General features: G+C 37.6%; 2 protein-coding genes across 3 annotated transcripts in view; one reads left to right on the top strand and one right to left on the bottom strand.

Annotated features, from left to right (window-relative positions):
• The window catches only part of RSPH14 (radial spoke head 14 homolog), a 239,423-nt gene that overhangs the window by 100,045 nt on the left and 120,890 nt on the right, over positions 1–18,488 (top strand). The gene's annotated exons all lie outside the window — the stretch shown is intronic.
• Positions 1–18,488, bottom strand: part of LOC306668903 (sodium/glucose cotransporter 1-like) — a gene marked incomplete at both ends in the record, with an annotated part of 83,837 nt that overhangs the window by 9,481 nt on the left and 55,868 nt on the right. The window contains one exon of the mRNA XM_079152638.1: positions 9,610–9,792. Within this exon, the coding sequence (XP_079008764.1) occupies positions 9,610–9,792 (183 nt within the window). The remainder of the gene's footprint in view (positions 1–9,609; positions 9,793–18,488) is intronic.

Here is an 18,488-nt window from a genome sequence, read left to right as displayed (position 1 = left end):
CAAGATAGATAAGTAGATTATGGAATAAAAAAAATAGATCCACGTGTATAAGGTCAATTGATGTTAGGTAAAGGTGCTAAAAATGTTGGTGAAGATACGAAACAACTAGAATTGCTACACATTGCTTATGTACTCCTTTGGAAAATAGTTTGGCAGTTACTTATAAAGTTAAACATATGCCTATCAAGTCTACTCATATCTATTATCCCAGAGAAATTATACTTAGGTCCACAGAAAGGCTTTCATAAGAATGTTTAGAGCGCAAACTGAAAACAATCTAGATGCCCATTAATGGAATGGCTAACCCAATTGTAGTACATTCATACAATGGAATTCTAAAATTCAACAAGAAAAATGAACAAACCACGGAATGTGTAAAAACATGAATAGATCTCAAAACCCATGTAAAACAAAACCAGACACAAAATAGCACGAATCATATGATGCCACTCATATTAACTGATATTCTTAATCCTAATGTTACTGTAATACATTTTCCCCTTAATGGTCTGTTTTCTTTATATCAGGTGTTAAGTAATCTTTGCAGACTCCAAGGTCCTGTTTTCTTATAAAACTTTATTGTTTTACTTTTCATGTTCAAATATATACAATTCATCTGAAATGGATTTTTGTGTATAAGGATCACTATTCCTTTTTAAATTTTTAACCCAAACCCTCAGTATCATTTGTTGAAAAATTCCTGTCCCTTACTATTTCCTCACCTCATAGTATAGAAATCTCTGCCATAGATCAAGTAACCATGCCTGTGGGTCCTTTTTTGTACTTTGCATTTTGTCACATGGGTTTGTCTATACTTGTCCCAAAAGCACACTGTTTTAGTTAGTATTGATACACAATAGCTATGATAGTATCTGTTAGTGTATATCCTCAGTTTTGTTTATCTGAAAGAAATTTCCTTGGCTATTACTTGCTATTTGTATTTTCATGTTAATTTTTATGTTAGAGTTGGTATGTCAATTAAAAAAAGTTACTGCAATTCTGCCTGGTATTATCTTGAATAGGTAGAACAGTATGTATGGCATATTGTCAATACTGAGTCTTCCAATTCATGTATATAGAATATTCCTGTACATATTTAGATCTCATTAATATTTTCTCAACAATGCCTTGTGATTTTTGAGCAATTTTCTCACATCTTTTGGGATATTTATTCCTAGGTATCTGATATGATTTTATGGCATTATAAATGATAATGAGTAAAATGTTCTTATATTTTGATCTTGTTACCATACTTGTTAAAATCACTTTTAAATTTTAACAATTTGTCTATAAAGTCTTTTATGATTATTTTATTTCTTCACCTCTATTTTTCCATTATTTATTTGCCTTTTTGAACTGGCTACACCTCCAGTACAATGTTGAATTAAGGTGGCTATGATGAACATATGAACCTTGCTTCCACTCTCCAGGGGAGGGATTTCCACATGTAAATATTAAGTATGGTAAGTGCTATATTTAAAATAGATGTTTACAAGTCAGAATAATTCTTAATTTGCTGAGATACAAAGGAATGGTATTAAAGGGATTTTTACCTAATGAGATTGTATGATTTTCTTTTTTCTGTTGATGTGGTCAAGTACATGGCTATTTTTAAAAATTTTATTTGTGGTTCATACATAATTGTACATTCTTATGGGGTACAATATGATATTTCAACATATGTATACATTTGTAATAATTAATTTAGGCTAATTATCATAAATTGATGGATTTTAAAATAATAAACTATTCTTGCATTCCTGAGTAAATTGCAGATGGTCATGGTACATTATTTTTCCTATATGTTGCTAATATTTTGTTTAAAATTTTTGCATCTATGTTTATATTTGCATGGTATATACTACCCATGTTTTCTTTACCCCTTTCATTTTGAAAAAGAAGTCTCTCCTAAGTAGCATGCAGTTGGTTTTAAAAAATATAGTCTAGTCTAAATAATCTTAATCTTTTAACTCAGGTATTTAGAATACTTATATTTCATGAAATTGCTGATAAATTTGGATTTATATGTATAAATCTATTATTTGTTTTCTATTTAAGTCACCTGTTTCATCTTCTTTTCATTCTTTTTTTGGACTTTTTTCAGGTACTCAAATATTTTATTAGTCGTTCTCCACTTTTCTTCTATTAACTCCCTAGTTAAACATTCTTGAACTACATTATTCTCTTATTGCTTGGTTTAGAGATTACATGCATCCTTGAATATAGTATTGTCTAAATTTTTAAAAATTGTATCTTCATTAATTTTAGAACGTTAGAATATTTAAGTTTCATTTAGCTTCTTTTCATTTTCTGTGTGTGTGTGTGTGTGTGTGTGTAAAACTCTTATATGTCATAAATCCCATGGACATTTTCTTATTGTTTTCAACAGTTGATTTTTGTTTATATTTTCCATGTACTTACCCTGTCTCATGCACTTCATTCTTCTCTGAAGTTCAATTCTATTTAGGTTATTTTACATCAAGACTGAAGAATTTCCTTTAGTATTTCTTATAGTATTTCTTATAGTACAAGCTGAATGTACTGTTTCTTTTTCTCTCTCATGCTTTTTTTCTGTAGTGCTGGGGACTGAATCCAGAGCCTTGCATTTGCTAAGCAAGTGCTCTACCTCTGAGTTGCATCCCCATCCCTTTCTATTTTATTTTGAGACAAGGTCTTACTAAGTTGCCCAGGCTGGTATTGAACTTGCAATTCTCCTACCTTAGTCTCCCAAGTTGTTGGGATTATAGGTGTGCACCACCTGGCACAGCTTAAAAAATTCTTTTAACTTCTATTTATCTAAGAACATATTTATTTTACCTTCATTTTGGAGAATATTTTTGATGGGTATTGAATTCAAATTTGGCAGTTTTTTCTTTAGCACTTGAAGATGCTATTCCATTGTCTTCTGACTTCCACAGTTTCTTCCAAAGACTTTCTCTTTGTTGCTCCTTTAAAGGTAATGTGAGTTATTTTCCTATGCCTGCTTTAAATATTTTCAAATTATATTCAATTTTCACCATAATATAATCTAGGTATGGTTTTCTTAGTATTAATCATGCTTCAATTTGTGGAATTTCTTAGGTTTCTGGATAGCTGTCCATCAGTTTTGGACACTATTTTTTTCAAAATTACTTCCATTCAACTTGTTCCTTTCTCTCTGTGATTTCAATACCCATATTACTACTCTGATTGTGTTTCATGTGCATCTTGCTTGTTTTTGTGTATTTCAGATTGATATTGCCAACTGATCCATCTTTAATAATTGTGTCTTCTGATATATTCGATCATTGAGTTCTTTTTTTTTTTTTTAAGATATCTGCCTGAGCCTCCCAAGTTGCTGGGATTCTAGATGTGTGCCATGTTTGGCTTTCACTGAGTTCCTGATTTCATATATTTATTTTTAAATTATAGAACAACTTCTTTCTGAGTCTCTAGAAAAATTCTCAATGTTTTTACCCAGTTTATAATCTCTCCATTTATTTTATTATACATATTAATCATGGTTATTTTATTCTATTTTTTTATTTTACAAATTTGTTCTTTTTAGATATACATGATAGTAGAGTGTATATATATATATACATATATATATATATGTATATATATATATATATATATGAAGTTTAACTTATTCTAATTAGGATTCCATTCTTGAGTTGTATGTGGAGTTTCACTGGTGGTGTATTCATATATGAACACAGGAAAGTTATGTACAATTCATTCTACTGTCTTTCCTCTTCTTATTCCCCTCCCTTCCCTTCACTCCCCTTTGTCTAATCCTTCTATTCTTCCCTCTCTGCTTATTGTGTGTTAGCATCTACATATCAGAACATTTTTGACTTTTGGCTTTTGGGGACTGGTTTGTTTCACTTAGCATGATGGTCTCCAAATCCATTCATTTACCAGCAAATGTCATAATTTCATTCTACTTTATGGATGGCTGAGTAATATTGCATTGTGTATATATACCACATTCTCTTTATCCATTCATTTGTTGAAGGGTACCTAGGTTGGTTCCATAGTTTAACTTCTATGAATTGAGCTGCTAAAAACATTGATATGGCTGTGTCACTGATTTTAAGTTCTTTGGGTCTATGCCAAGGAGTGGGATAACTGGGTCAAATGGTGATTCCATTCCAAGTTTTCTGAGGAATTTCCATACTGCTTTTCAGAGAAGTTGCTCCAATTTAAAGCCACACCAGCAATGTATGAGTGTACCTCCCCCCCCCCCAACATCCTCGCCAACATTTATTGCTACTTGTATTCTTGATAAGTGCCATTCTGTCTACAGTGAGATGGAATCTCAATGTAGTTTTAATTTGCACTTCTCTAATTGCTAGAGGGGGTGAACATTTTTTTCATATATTTTTTGAATGATCATATTTCTTTTGTGAAGTGCCTGTTCAGTTCCTTTGCCCTTTTATTGATTGGGTTATTTGGATTTTTGGTGTTAAGTTTTTTAAGTTCTTCATATATCCTGGAGATAAATGCTCTGAGATGCAGGTGCCAAGGATTTTCTCCCATTCTGTAAGCTCTCTTTTCACATTCTTGATTGTTTCCTTTGCTGTGAAGAAGCATTTTAGTTTGACATCATCCCATTTATTGATTCTTTTTAAAATTTTTTAAAGTTGTTGATGGACCTTTATTTTTACTTACTGTTTTGGGGTGTTGAGAATTGAACCGAATGCCTCATACATGGTAGGCAAGTGTTCTACCACTGAGCTCCAACCCTAGCCCCCATTTATTGATTCTTGATTTTACTTCTTGTGCTTTAGGAGTCTTCTGAGGAAGTTGGTTCCTAAGTTGACATGATAGAAAGTTGGACCTACATTTTCTTCTAGTAGGTTTCAATGTCCTGGTCTAATGTCTAGGTCCTTGATTCACTTTGAGTTGAGTTTTGTGCAGGGTGAGGTAGGGATTCAATTTCATTTTGCTACATATGGATTTCTAGTTTTCCCAGCACCATTTGTTGAAGAGTCTACCATGTATATTTATGGTAACTTTGTCTAGTATAGAGATAAGTGTATTTATGTGGGTTTGTCCCTGTGTCTTCTTTTTTTGTTTTATTATTTTTTTTTTAGATCTTGACAATCATTTTTATTTATCTTTTAATTTGTTGTTTTTAGAAATATATGACAGTAGGGTAAATTTTGACATATTACACATACATGGGGTATAACCCATTATAATTTTGATCCCATTCTTGTGGTTGTACATGATGTAGAGTTACACTGGTTATGTATTCATATATGAACATAGGAAAGTTATGACCGATTCATTCTACTGTCTTTCCTATTCCCATTCCTGTACCTTCCCTTCAATCCCCTTTGTTTAATCCAATGAACTTCTATACTTCCTCTTCCTACCCTCCCTTGTTGTGGGTTAGCATCCACATATCTTGTCTCTGTGTCTTCTATTCTGTTTCATTAGTCTTCATGTCTATTTTGGTGCCAAAACTATGCTGTTTTTGTTACTATAGTTCTGTAGTATAATTTAACACCTGGTATTGTGATGCCTCCTGCTTCACTTTTCTAACTGAGGATTTCTCTGGCTATTCTGGGCCTCTTTATTTTCCAAATGAATTTCATGACTGCTTTTTCTATTTCTATGAAGAATGTCATTGGAATTTTAATAAGAATTTTCATTAAATCTGTGTAGTACTTTTTGCAGTATGGTCATTTTCACAATATTAATTCTGCCTATAACAACCATGGTTGTTTTAAAGTCCTGGTTTGCTAACCTTACCTGTGGATCTGCTTTTTATCTATCTATCTATCTATCTATCTATCTATCTATCTATCTATCTATCTATCTATCTATCTATCTATCATAGTGAGGGAGGCATTCTTGTCTCTCTAGTTTCTTCATTAAGCATGATGTAGGCTTTTAGCAAAATATAGATATTTTATTAGGCTGAAAATCACCTATTATGCCAAATGTTTTTTCATCATCTGTGAAGAGTTACATACATTTTTTTCTCTTTCGATCTGTTAATATGGTGAGTTATATTACTACATTTCCTAACACTGAACCATCATTCTATTTCTGGAAAAAAAATTAGTTTGTAATCATATATATTTTTTATGATATTCTTTTAATGTATTGCTGGATTTGTGTTGAACATTTTATTTATATTTTTATTTACATTTTTGCATTGATATTTAAAATTGAGATTAGCTTCAATATTTTTCTATGCTATATGTGTTAAGTTTTGGCATCAATAGCTTGAGCTTCATAAAATGAATTTATCTACCTTTTTTTCTATATTCTTGAACCAAATCTGAAATCTGTTTCTTAAAATTTCTCAGAAAAATATTTTTTCAACCATAACATTAATAAAAATGTAAAGGAAAACTCAAACACCTGTAGGGATAAGAAAGGTAAAATAGATAATGGATATAAACCTTGATGCAAGATAAAGGCAATATAGGCCATGTTAAAGATGTGTGAATTGCATGTGTCACATGGGCAGTCAACATGAAAGCCTATAGAACAAGCCCTTGTAGGTGCCATGTGGTTTCATGGTTAAAGGCATCTGCCCCACGACAGACAAGTTCCCCTATTTACTATGTGATCTAAGATAGCTTGGTAATCTGAGCTACTGTTTCTTCATTTGTACAACAAGAATAAGTACAGTGAAACTTACCTTTAATGGTTGTCATGAGGATTAAGTGAAATAATAAGATAGTTTATGCCATTTTCCCCAAATGGACTATTTTTTGGGGTCCATTAAATTATGCTCATTTTTATCATTGTGATGATGATTTTTTCCCAAGTGGAAAGAGTTTTCTTTGTAATCATCAAGGAAATACATCTTCATTGCAAAATTACAACAAAAACCAAAAATAAAAGTCAGAAACAAAAAGCAAGCCCTCAAACTAACAGGACTGTCTATAAACAGGATAATTCTATATACGGTATTATACATTATGAGTAATATTTCGTTGACAGAATTAATTCATGTGATTAGAGGAATACTTCACCTTCCTGTTACCATGAGTTCCTTTTCAGTGGCCCTAGGCCGCATCAAAGTATATATGTTCATTGTGAACAGGGCACTGGTACTGTTGAAAATGGAAGTCAGGGAGGACATGAGGGCAGCACATAGTGTGGTCAGCATCAAGCCTTGAAAGCCTGGAAGAAAAATGACACTTCCTGGACTTTCAGTTCTCTGACCATGCCTTGAAAATTAGGCCTCCTAAGGAACTTACCCAAATACTAAATTTTTCCCCTATAAAAGATCCAAAATTTACTTGGATTGGAATTCTGTCTAATACAGATTGTTGTGTTATATTTTTTTCTTGCTTTGTGACAAGACTTAATAGTTTCCTGCTAGGTCTTTATATAAAAATGGGAACTAATATCTTGTGTGGTAGTTCGTGCCAGAACATCTCTTCAGGCATTTTCCTGCACTATCCTCCCTATCGTGCTGTGAGGCAGACACCACTGCTTGCCTTCCTTACAGGTGAGGAGCCAGAGACTCAGAGATGGTTCAGACTGTAGACAAGTGATTTAGTTCCTTGTACCTTAGTGTCCTCATCTGTAAAATGGGCATATGATATCTTACCACACAAAGTTTCATTCTTTATGGCTGAATAAAACGACATTGTGTATATATACTACATTTTTTGGGAATCCATTCATCCACTGATGAACACCTAGGCGGGTTCCATAATTTGGTTATTGTGAATTGTGCTGTTATAAACATGGCATGTATGTGCCATAGTGTGAAGACTTTAATTCATAGTAGGAAGACTAATTCTTTAGGATAAATACTGAGAAGGGGGTATGGTTGGGTTGTATGGTGATTCTGTTACTAGTCTTTTGAGGAACTGTGGAACCCATTTTCTGAAAGAATGTGCAAGGGAATGCACTTAGTTGGTGAACTGAATAATGCCAATGGTAGGTACAGGTTGTGTCTCCCAGAGGATGTGTACTACTAGCATGTGAGGTGCAGAGAAGGAGAAGACCCTGTTCCTTCTGTCAGGGAAAGCAAGGTTGCTTCCATTGTCCTAATGTCCCTCTGTCTGCGGCCTGCATTTCCATCCACAGTGATGGGCTGGCTGATAAAGAAGTCATCCCTGGTACCCTCACTCCTAACTGCCTACATGTAGTCTGAAGGCAGTCTCCAGTCATGGGGTTTCTATGACCCTCAGTGGCAGGGTATGTTTCTTACCATTAGGCAACACTGCTGTCACCAGCTTTGGATAAGCAATGGCTTTGCAACTGGATCTACTGCCACAGTACTTTAGACACTCTGAAGGTACAACACATGCCACTTGATCTGCAAAAAGAAGCAACAGTAACACCAACATGCTGGCCTCAGAGCTCTAAAATCTGGGCTTAGAGTAAGCAACGCAAATTAGGAATCACATATTTACATGTGGTTGTTAGATCCTCAGTCCACTGATGACTATTCCAGTTCAGGATCCTACAGTCTTGGAGGTTTAGGATGGAGGAAAGGGCTCAGACTCAGGTTCCTTTTATTCAAATGAATTGGAGCTTCTGCTAATTCACTGCATGACCCAAGTCAACTCACAAGACTTCAATAAGACTTTCAATGATTCCATCAAAGTGTTAGGAAAGTGAATGGATTATTCACCATATACGAACATGTAACCAAGTTATAATCTTTCTCTCTTGGTCCTGATAAGGGTGTTTATTCAGAGTAATAACTTGAGACTAGGTCTTGGAAAGCAGAGGGGCCTATTTTCTAATTTATGAGAAAGGACCACTTACAAGGTCTAACAAATCTCTACTTGACAGCCGAAAGCACAATTAGGGAGTGTTGAGAGTTCTCTCTGTTAAAACTGGGAAGAATTAAGATAGAGAGACATATCTTAGGCACACTGAGGATGGGTTAGTGTAAGAGATGTCTATTACATGCTACTTAGCACTATAAAGCATTCTTCGTTTTCTTTAGCCTTGTCAAAAGTTCTGTATAGACAGATTACTCTGGAAGTCATCTTCTCTGCCCCTGTGACTGCACCTATCAAAGTAAGTGCTACAAAAAGTTTAATGAATAAACAGACTCATTACAGGATAAGCTAGTAAAACTAAGTTGAAATGGGGGTGAGATACATGCATGGGAATTATGATTACTCATTAGGGGAAATAAGTATGCCTTAATAGTATTTAAGGCAAAGAATGTGGGTCTCACTCTGAGTCAGGACTACTTTGGGGCTGCATCAAGCTCCCTCCAAAGTGCCTTATGAGTTCAGTGAGGCCATGAAATGCTGGCCCTGGGGCTATGAGAAGCAATGACAATATCCGTGAGATCCCAGCAGAACACATAGTATATAGTGCATGCCCAGCATGATAATGTTTGTGATGCAGTGGAAGCAACTCAAACTTCTATCAGACTATGCCCCAAAGTTATAGCTGAGCCCCCACCTGAGGGAGTGAGGCTCTGACCCATGAGAAAACGTGTTGACTTGCTCTTCCGTGCCTGAACATGTCACCCAGGAATTTCTGTCTTACTGTATATGTTTATAGTTTGTGCCAGACTTCTGCTCAGCCACATCCCAAGGAAGCACTTCAGAATATCTCAATAACCAGTATACTGTGGGAAACCTCATAACCCCAAATATTTTCTAGATTTCTGATTCAGGAGAAGCTGATCGGTGTAAATGAACACATGAGAATCAAGAATTTACCTGGGAACAAGATGCGACTGATCATTCCTGGCATTACTATGAGGAACATGGGCAGCAGCTTCAGGTACCCACACAAAATGCAGCCACCTTTGATGTGAGACATGTTCTTCCCTGCCAGGCACCGCTGGATAAAAATCTGTCAAGGAAACAGTAGTAGGTAAGGTGAATGATGGCTCCATCAGGGCATATAAACCCTGGGCCACCTTGGCACAGGTTAGGACAATTGTGACCTGCAGGATGTGCCCTCTGGTGGGTTTTTGCTAAACTGCTCACCCCTTATCGAGACATCTCTGGGCCATCCAGGGCCAGGGAGACATTTGTGACCAATAAGACTATTTTGCCCAGTGAACAGCTGCCAGAGAGGAAGGGATGATGCATGTGACACTGGCTTCATTGCTAGTACTGCACACCAATCAAAGCAGTGCAGGGCTTACAAGATGTCCTCTGGCAAGGATGAGACTCCATTTGGGAGGCCACAAATTGTCTCTGCCGGGCATAAGGAAGAGGTCCTTGTGACATCAATCAAAGCAAATGTGGCCCCCTGAGTGTTCAGGACAGTGGCCTACTTCATTCATCTACAATGAAATAAACTACTCTAGCCCTTTAAAATGCAGACTCTCCCAGGAGATATTTCAGGCCCTATTTCATGGTTCTAAGGCTGGAAGAGGCAACCTGCTGTCAAGCTGAAGGGAATGATATAGCTAGCAGGGTGGAGAAGCCCCTAGGAAAGAAAATAGACATGGTCTAGAGCATCAAAATAATGCACTAAAATTATGCTCTTCATGAAGAGAGCGCCTAAAGAATGGGAGAAAATCTTTGCAATCTGCACCTCAGATAGATATTTTGAAGATATACCAAGAACCCAAAAAGCTTAACACCAAAAGAAGCAAATAACCTAGTCAATAAATAGGTAAAGGAACCAAACAGACACTGCTCAGAATAGGAAATATGGTCAACAAATATATGAAAAAATGTTCAACAAACATCTCTAGCAATTAGAGAAATGCAAATTAAAACTACACTGAGATTTCATCCCACTCCAACTAGAATGACAATTATCAAGACTACAAGCAACAATAAATGTTGGTGAGGATGTGGAGAAAAAGGTACATACATACATTGTTGGTGGGACTGTGAATTAGGGCAACTTCCCTAGAAAGCAGTATGGAGATTCCTTAGAAAACTAGGAATGGAAACACTATTTGACCCAGTTATCCCACAGTGATGCAGCCATATCAATGTTTATAGCTGCACAATTCGCAATAGTTAAGCTATGAAGCGAACCTAGATGCCCTTCAACAGATAAATGGGTAAAGAAAATATGGTGTATATATATATATACATACATATATATTATATATATATATATAAAATAGAATATTACTCAGCCATAAAGAAGAACAACTTTATGACATTTGCTGGTAAATGAATGGATCTGGAGACTGTCATGCTAACTGAAATAAGCCAGTCTTAAAAAACCAAAGGGTAAATATTTTCTCTGATATGTGGAAGCTAACCCACAATAAGGGGAGCAGAGGGGAAGAACAGAAGTTCATTGGATTAGACAAAGGAGAACGAAGGAAAGGGAGGGAGGACAGGAATAGGAAGTATAGTAGAAAGAATCTGACAACTTTCCTATGTACTTACATGAATACACCACAGTGAATCCCATCATTGTGTACACTGGGACCCTAATTAGAATAACATATATTCCATGCATATATAATTTTATCAAAATGGACTCTACCATCATGTATAACTAAAAAGAACCAATAAAAAAATTATGCTCTTGAAGAACATTCAAATAACATGAAAAATGGCCACAGTGACTCAAAAGCACAGGATACAAATATGCACTGTGACCTGGTATCTAGAAAAAGTCCATAAGAATAAACCAACAGGATAATAGTGGTTAATCCTGGGGTGAGAGGATTAATGGATAAGATTTTCATTTTCTTCTTCTTTTAAAAATAATTTTAGTTGTAGAGGGACACAATACCTTTATTTTATTTATTTTTATGTGGTGCTGAGGTTGAACCCAATGCCTCACACATGCTGGGCAAGTGCTCTACCACTGAGCCACAACCTCAACCCCTTCATTTTCTTCTTTATGTTTAGTTTTGAAGTACATTATTTTACTAACAGGGGAGAGAACCCAAAGGTGATCTTGACTCATGTGACTGATACTGATTCTTGGGATGTCTACTGCCAGCCTGTCATTGGTCTCTGGTAGAGAGGAGCTGCTTGCTGCTGAGCAGGTGAAGAGCACACATGTTGTAGTTCTTAATCGTCCTTAGGCCTGGGCACAGAAGAGGTGGTCTTTATGGAGGGTATGTAGCAACAGGGCAATGGTAGAAATGTGACCTTTGTATAGAGGAAAGGGTTACATAAGTCCTAAATACTAGGCTGAGGATTTAGCTCAGTGGTAGAGCTACTGCTAGCATGTGCGAAGCTCTGGGTTCAACAATTCTCAGCACCACAAAATAAGAAAGAAAAATAAGAAAAAAGGCATAAGCACTTTATCATATTTATATATATTGCAAAACAGGGGAAGGAAGGATTCTCCTTTAAAAATGGTGGTGAAGGCAGGTGCAGTGGCACACACTGGTAAATCCTAACTACTTGGGAGACTGAGAATTGCAAATTTGATGCCAGCATGGGAAATAGCAAGACCATGTCTCAAAATAAAAAATAAGAAGGGCTGGAGATGAAACTCAGTGATAAAAGTGCTCCTGGGTTCCCTAGAACCAGGTCATGGGGAACAACTGATGGGGGGCAAAACAATTAACAACTATCTGTCAGTTACTTGCTATAGCTAGCATGTGGGAGGCCTTAGGTTCTATCCCCACCACTCTAAAAAGAAGAAAAAAATTTTTTTCTTAAACCATTTCCTTTATAAATTAGAGAGTTACATATTCTACTTCTATGCTTTTAATAATTGTTCTTCAATTTTTAATATGGCTACAACTCAAAGTCTAAGGTAAATTAATATCCTCTTCCTCCTGAACAATTTAAGGTCTATAGACAGGTGTGACACCAGTGATCCCATATTGTCTTGTTTTTTACCTTGTTTTAGCCTATCAATGTCTTTGTTCAATATTCCCAGTATCTCCATTTTCTGTATAAACATTTTTCAGTTTTCTAAGTAATGCCTTTATTTTGCCCTTGTTTTTGAATAACATCTTTGCTGGGTCTTCAATTTCAAACTGACATTTCCCCTAGAATTTCAAAAAATTACTCCTCTACCTTCTGGCTTAAATTATAGCTGCTGAGAGGTTTGTTGTTAGTATAACTGTCCCTTTAAAAAAAAACTGATCATTTATCTCAGAAGATTTCTTAAAATACTCTCGTCTTTGATACTCTGAACTTTATTATAATATGTGTTTGTGGGAATTTTTAAATTATTTCTGCTTGGGATTCACTGTTATTCTTGAATCAAATGATTCCTGTTTTTCCAACGATTATAAAAACTCAACCATTCTCATTGAATGTTTACTTCTCTTTCCTTTTCATTTGAAAACTCCAATGAAATGTTGTAATCCTCATTCTCTCTTCCATGTCATTTTCTATTTTTGTCCTTTCTGGATAATTTCTACAGTTCTCTCTTTAAAATTACCCTTTTTTCTTTAACTGTATTTAATCTGCTATTTTGACAGTTACTGAGTTTTATCTTTCAAAAATATAATTTTTCATTTCTAGATGTTTTTCTTTTTTGTTTTTTTATTTCTTCTAATTAGTTACACATGACAATAGAATGCATTCTGACACATTATACATAAATGGAGTATAACCTCATTCTTCTGGATGTACATAATGTAGGATCACACTGGTTGTATAATCATATATGCACATAGGGTATTAATGTCTGATTAATTCTACTGTCCTCCCTACCAGCATACCCCCTCCCTTCCCTTCACTTCCCTCTGCCTAATCCAAGTACCTCTATTCTTCCCTAGCCCCACCAACCATTGTAAATTAGCATCTGCATGTGAGAGAAAACATTTGGTCTTTGGTTCTTTTGGAATTGGCTTATTTCACTAAGCATGATATTCTCTAGCTCCATCCTTGTTTCGTATGTACATTTTTTTTAGATGAGTTCTTGCCCAGGTTGGCCTTGAACTCATGATCCTCCTCTCAGTCTTGTAAGAAGCTGTAGTTACAGGCATGTGCCATCATACCAAGCTCTTCCGCATTTTCTAATCTTGGGTTGGACATCCTATAGACCTGGTTTGAGGGCTTAGTCCATTCCTGCTACTATTAAAAAAATACCTTTCACTGGGTAATTTATAAACAATAGAAATTTATTTCTCACAATTCTGGAAGCTGGAAGGTCTAAGATCAAGATGCCAACAGATTCAATGTCTAGTGTTGTGGGGGTGGAGGCTCCAAGATGTTAGAATAGAAAAGGTTGCTTTCCTGGCCCCTCTGTGGCATGAAACCAAGAAAGTAGATAGGAAGCTTCTCAGCAAGGTGGGTGAACAAAAAAAGGGGGAACATTACTAGAATTTAATACTGAACATTCAAAGAAGATTGGGGACTCAGGAGGCTGAATATAATAAAATAAGAAAGAAATACCAATAGCCACAGCCACTGCCATGGCCAGAGGCATCAGCCAGAGTGGTCCCTCCATGAGCAAAGTGGAGCAATGAGGGAATTAAAGGAACCTGTATTTTTAGGAGGTCTGAGATATGTCTGGGTGTGGAGAGTTTAGAGATCAAAGACACTGCCTGACTAAATGGGAAAGTGTGTTGCACAATATCCTCATGTGGGAAAGAAGCTGCATCTCTCCTGGCTGCTTGTGGAGGACAGAGGAAGGAACCATTTTGCAACTGCAGCCAGAGACTGACAGCTGGGGGAGCTAATTCCTGGACAAACTCGAAAACCCATACTGCATGATACAGAATGTACTTAAGTGACAAGGAGAAAATCAAAGGTGGGAAGAGGTTTAAACAGAGAAGACTGGTCATGGGAACCCACCCTGCCAATCTGGCTGGGAGAGATGCATCTGACTGAGAATTCAAAAGGGTGGACAGGAGAGATTGAGTTTGGAGATTGAACCCAAGACCAGGAAATGGGTCTGCAGGTGATGCAGTGAACTAAGAATTGGCTCTTCCATCAATGAGTGGAACCCTAGGGAGGTCTCTGGAGTGCCGTCACTCTCAGCAAATGCAAAAAATACAGGTAACACTTTGCATTCTATCAGATCATAACATAATGAAATTAGAAGTCAATGATAAAATAAAAAATAGAAGCTACTATAACACCTGGAGACTAAATAATATACTATTGAATGACCAATGGATAGCAGAAGAAATTAGGAATGAAATTTAAAAAAAATTACTTGCAGGCAAATGAGAATAGTGATACAACATATCAAAATCTCTGGGATACTATGAAGGCAGTTCTAAGAGAAAGTTTATTGAATTGAGCTCACTCATAAGAATAGAAAGTCACCAAATAAGTAACCTAACATGACATCTCATAGCCCTAGAAAAAGAACAAATCAATATCAAAAGCAGTAGAAGACAGGAAATAATTAAAATCAGAGCTGAAATAAATGAAATTGAAACAAAAAACACAACTCAAAAAATGAATGAAATAAAAAGTTGGTTCTTTGAAAAAAATAATAAAATCACTAAACTCCTAGCTAAGTTAACAAAGAAAGAGAGAAAATCCAAATTACTAAAATTCATGATGAAAAAGGAAATACTATGATGGACACTACTGAAATACAGACGATAATAAGAAACTATTTGGAAAATTTACATTCTAATAAAATAGAAAATCTTGAAGACATTGACAACTTTCTAGAGACATATGACCTACTCAAATTGAATAAGGAGGACATAGAAAATTTAAACAGATCGATTTCAAGCAATGAAATTGAAGATGCTATCAAAAGCCGACCAAAAATAAAAGCCTAAGACCACACTGATTATCAGCTGAGTTCTACCAGAACTTCAAAGAAGAACTAACATCAAATCCTTCTTAAATTACTCCATGAACTAGAAAATGAGGGAAGCCTTTCAAACTCATTCTATGAAGCTAATATCACCCTGATACCAAAACCAGACAAAGACACATCAAGTAAAGAACACTTCAGACCAATATCCATGATGAACTTAGGTGCAGAAATTCTTAAAATCCTGGCAAATTGTATACGAAAACATATTAAAAAGATAGTGCACCGGGGGGTTTTCAAGATGGCGGCCTAGATACACAAATTCATTTTAGGATACAGGGCTTATAACAGCCACTTCGCTAATCTCATTAATTCTAATAATTTTATATAAGTTTTGTAGGTATACAGTAAATCATCTTCAGATAATGAAGGGTTTATTCCTTCCATTTCTGTTCTTGAACCTTTTACTTATTTGTCTTTCTCACTGCACCAACTTGGACTTCAACATACAAAACTGTATAAAGCATCAGCAGTGGTTGGAGAATTTAGCACTCACCTCCACAAAGTCATCAAGTAGACAAAAGTAAGAGCTAACCAGAATCTAAGCAGTGAAATAAACAGTTTTATTTATGTAGTGGTATAAATTTGTATATCTTAGTGGTGAAAAGGTCTGTATTCAGTAAACAGAAAATAAATATTCTTTTCAAGCACATTTACAAGTACTGATCAAAATTAGGCTATAAAAAGAAGCTTTGTTACATTACTAAGGATCAGTGTCAGGGGCTGGGGTTGTAGCTCAGTGGTACAGCACTTGCCTAGCACTGGGTTCGATCTTCAGCAGCACATAAAAATAAGTTATAAGGTTTTTCAAGATGGCGGACTAGAGGGCGGCTGCATTTCATGTTGCTCCAGGACTCAGGATTCAAAAGAGGAGATATTGAGAGACTTGGGACCAACTCAAAGCAGCTGGGTGAGTCTCTCACGTTGGGGAGGTGTCCTGGATGGGCAGTAGTCCCAGAACACAGGGAACTTTGTGAAGTAGAGCTGCTGGCGAGACACCCCTCCCCCCACTGGTGCAGTGAACTCCGACAACTGGGAGCATCGGAGAGGAGGCCGCTCAGCACAGCGCTGGGACTGGGAGCAACCACTGGGGCTCTGGTGGCTGCCCAGGGGAGGAGCAGCAAGGAGAGCTGTGTGGACTCAGAACAACAGGGCCTGCCCTGAGGAGGAGGAGGAGGAGCATGGCCGCTTGGATTCAGAGTGGATATACCAGAGCTACAGGCGGTTGCCAGAGGAGAAGCCGCGCGGTGAGCTGTTTGGAATCAGACCGCTTCTGAACACCGGGGCCTGCCCTGAGGAGTAGGAGTAGGAGGAGGAGGAGTGCGGCGGGTCGTTTGGACTCGCAGTGACTGCATTAGAGCTCCAGGAGGCTGCTCAGAGGAGAAGGCGAGTGGTGAGTTGTTTGGACTTAAAGCGACCACTCCTGAACACGGGGGGTGCCTGGAGGAGAAGCGCGGTGGGTCGCTTGGTCTCGAGTGGCCGCACCAGAGCTCCGGGCGGTTGCCCAGAGGACGTGTGCAGAGGGTCACGTGGATTCAGAGCCACTCAGAGCGACCGCTCCTGAACACTCGGGGGGTTACCAGGAGGAGGAGGAGGAACGGGGAGGGTCATTTCGACTCGGAGTGATTGATTGCCCAGGGCTATGGGTGGTTGGTGGGAGGAGGCACGCAGTGAGTTGCTTGGACTCCTAGTGACTGCACTGGAATACTGGGCGGCTGTCTGGAGGAAGAGATGTGTGGCGGGTCTCTGGGACTCAGAGCGATTGTATGGGCCCTCAGGTGGCTGCTCAGAGGAGGGGCCGCATAGCCAGGCGATTAGGTGCAGAGCAGGGTCCCAGGATCTAGGAGGCTTCTTGGTGGAAGAGCCCCACAGAGACACGCTTAGGGGTGGAGCGAAGGTTCCAGGCCTGCGGACAGATTCTCTGAGGAGGGGCAGCCTAAGGAGATTCATCTGCGAAGGGTGAGGCTCCCAGGCCCAGGAGGTAGGGCCGGGCCGCTGGGAACTGTGCAGAGGAAGGCAGCCCAGCCCAGGCGGTAGCTGTAAATTGAGGGGAACCTCTAGGAGGGAACTGACCAGCGAGACCTTCCCACCGGGTGAGTCTTCCCTGCCGGGTGAGGTTTCCCCAAAGGATGGTAAAACCAGAGACACAGGCCCAAACAGGCCTTGCCTCAACCAGCAGTCTAGTTCCCCTTTGGATGACCATTGGTCAACAAGTGGAGGCACCTCTGCCCACTAGCAGGGAATATACCCCACCTGAAGGCCACCACTCCTAGAGAGGCAGCTTCCTTGTGGAGCACCGCATTATCAACTTCCTCCAAGACTTCAGCCTACTGAAGGCTAAGAGGGGATATATATAGAAATCTTCAGGGACATTGTAAGTCAATAGAGGAAACCTACAATATCTCAGCAGTCCACTGATACCTGAACAATATGAGAAAACAAGGAAAGAAAACGCTGCAAACAAATCTAGATGTTACATCAATAAAACCCAATGACAGCATGGCAGAAGAAATGACAGAAAAGGAGTTCAGAATGTACATAATTAAAATGATCAGGGAAGCAAATGATGAGATGAAAGAGCAAATGCATGCATTGAATGATGAGATGAAAGAGCAAATGCAAGCACTGAATGATCGCACCAATCGACAGTTAAAAGAGCAAATACAGGTAGAAAAAGATCATTTCAATAAAGAGTTAGAGATATTGACAAAAAAACCAAACAGAAATCCTTGAAATGAAGGATCAATAAAACAAATTAAGAACTCCATAGAAAGCATATCCAGTAGGATAGAACACCTGGAAGACAGAACCTCAGACATTGAAGACAAAATATTTAACCTTGAAAACAAAGTTGAACAAACAGAGAAGAT

This window comes from Sciurus vulgaris (assembly GCF_902686455.1).
Source record: "Sciurus vulgaris genome assembly, chromosome: 8".
Taxonomy (NCBI): Eukaryota; Metazoa; Chordata; class Mammalia; order Rodentia; family Sciuridae; genus Sciurus; species Sciurus vulgaris.
The sequence above is the reverse complement of the archived record's forward strand: the minus strand, read 5'-3'. Positions and strand labels throughout refer to the sequence as shown.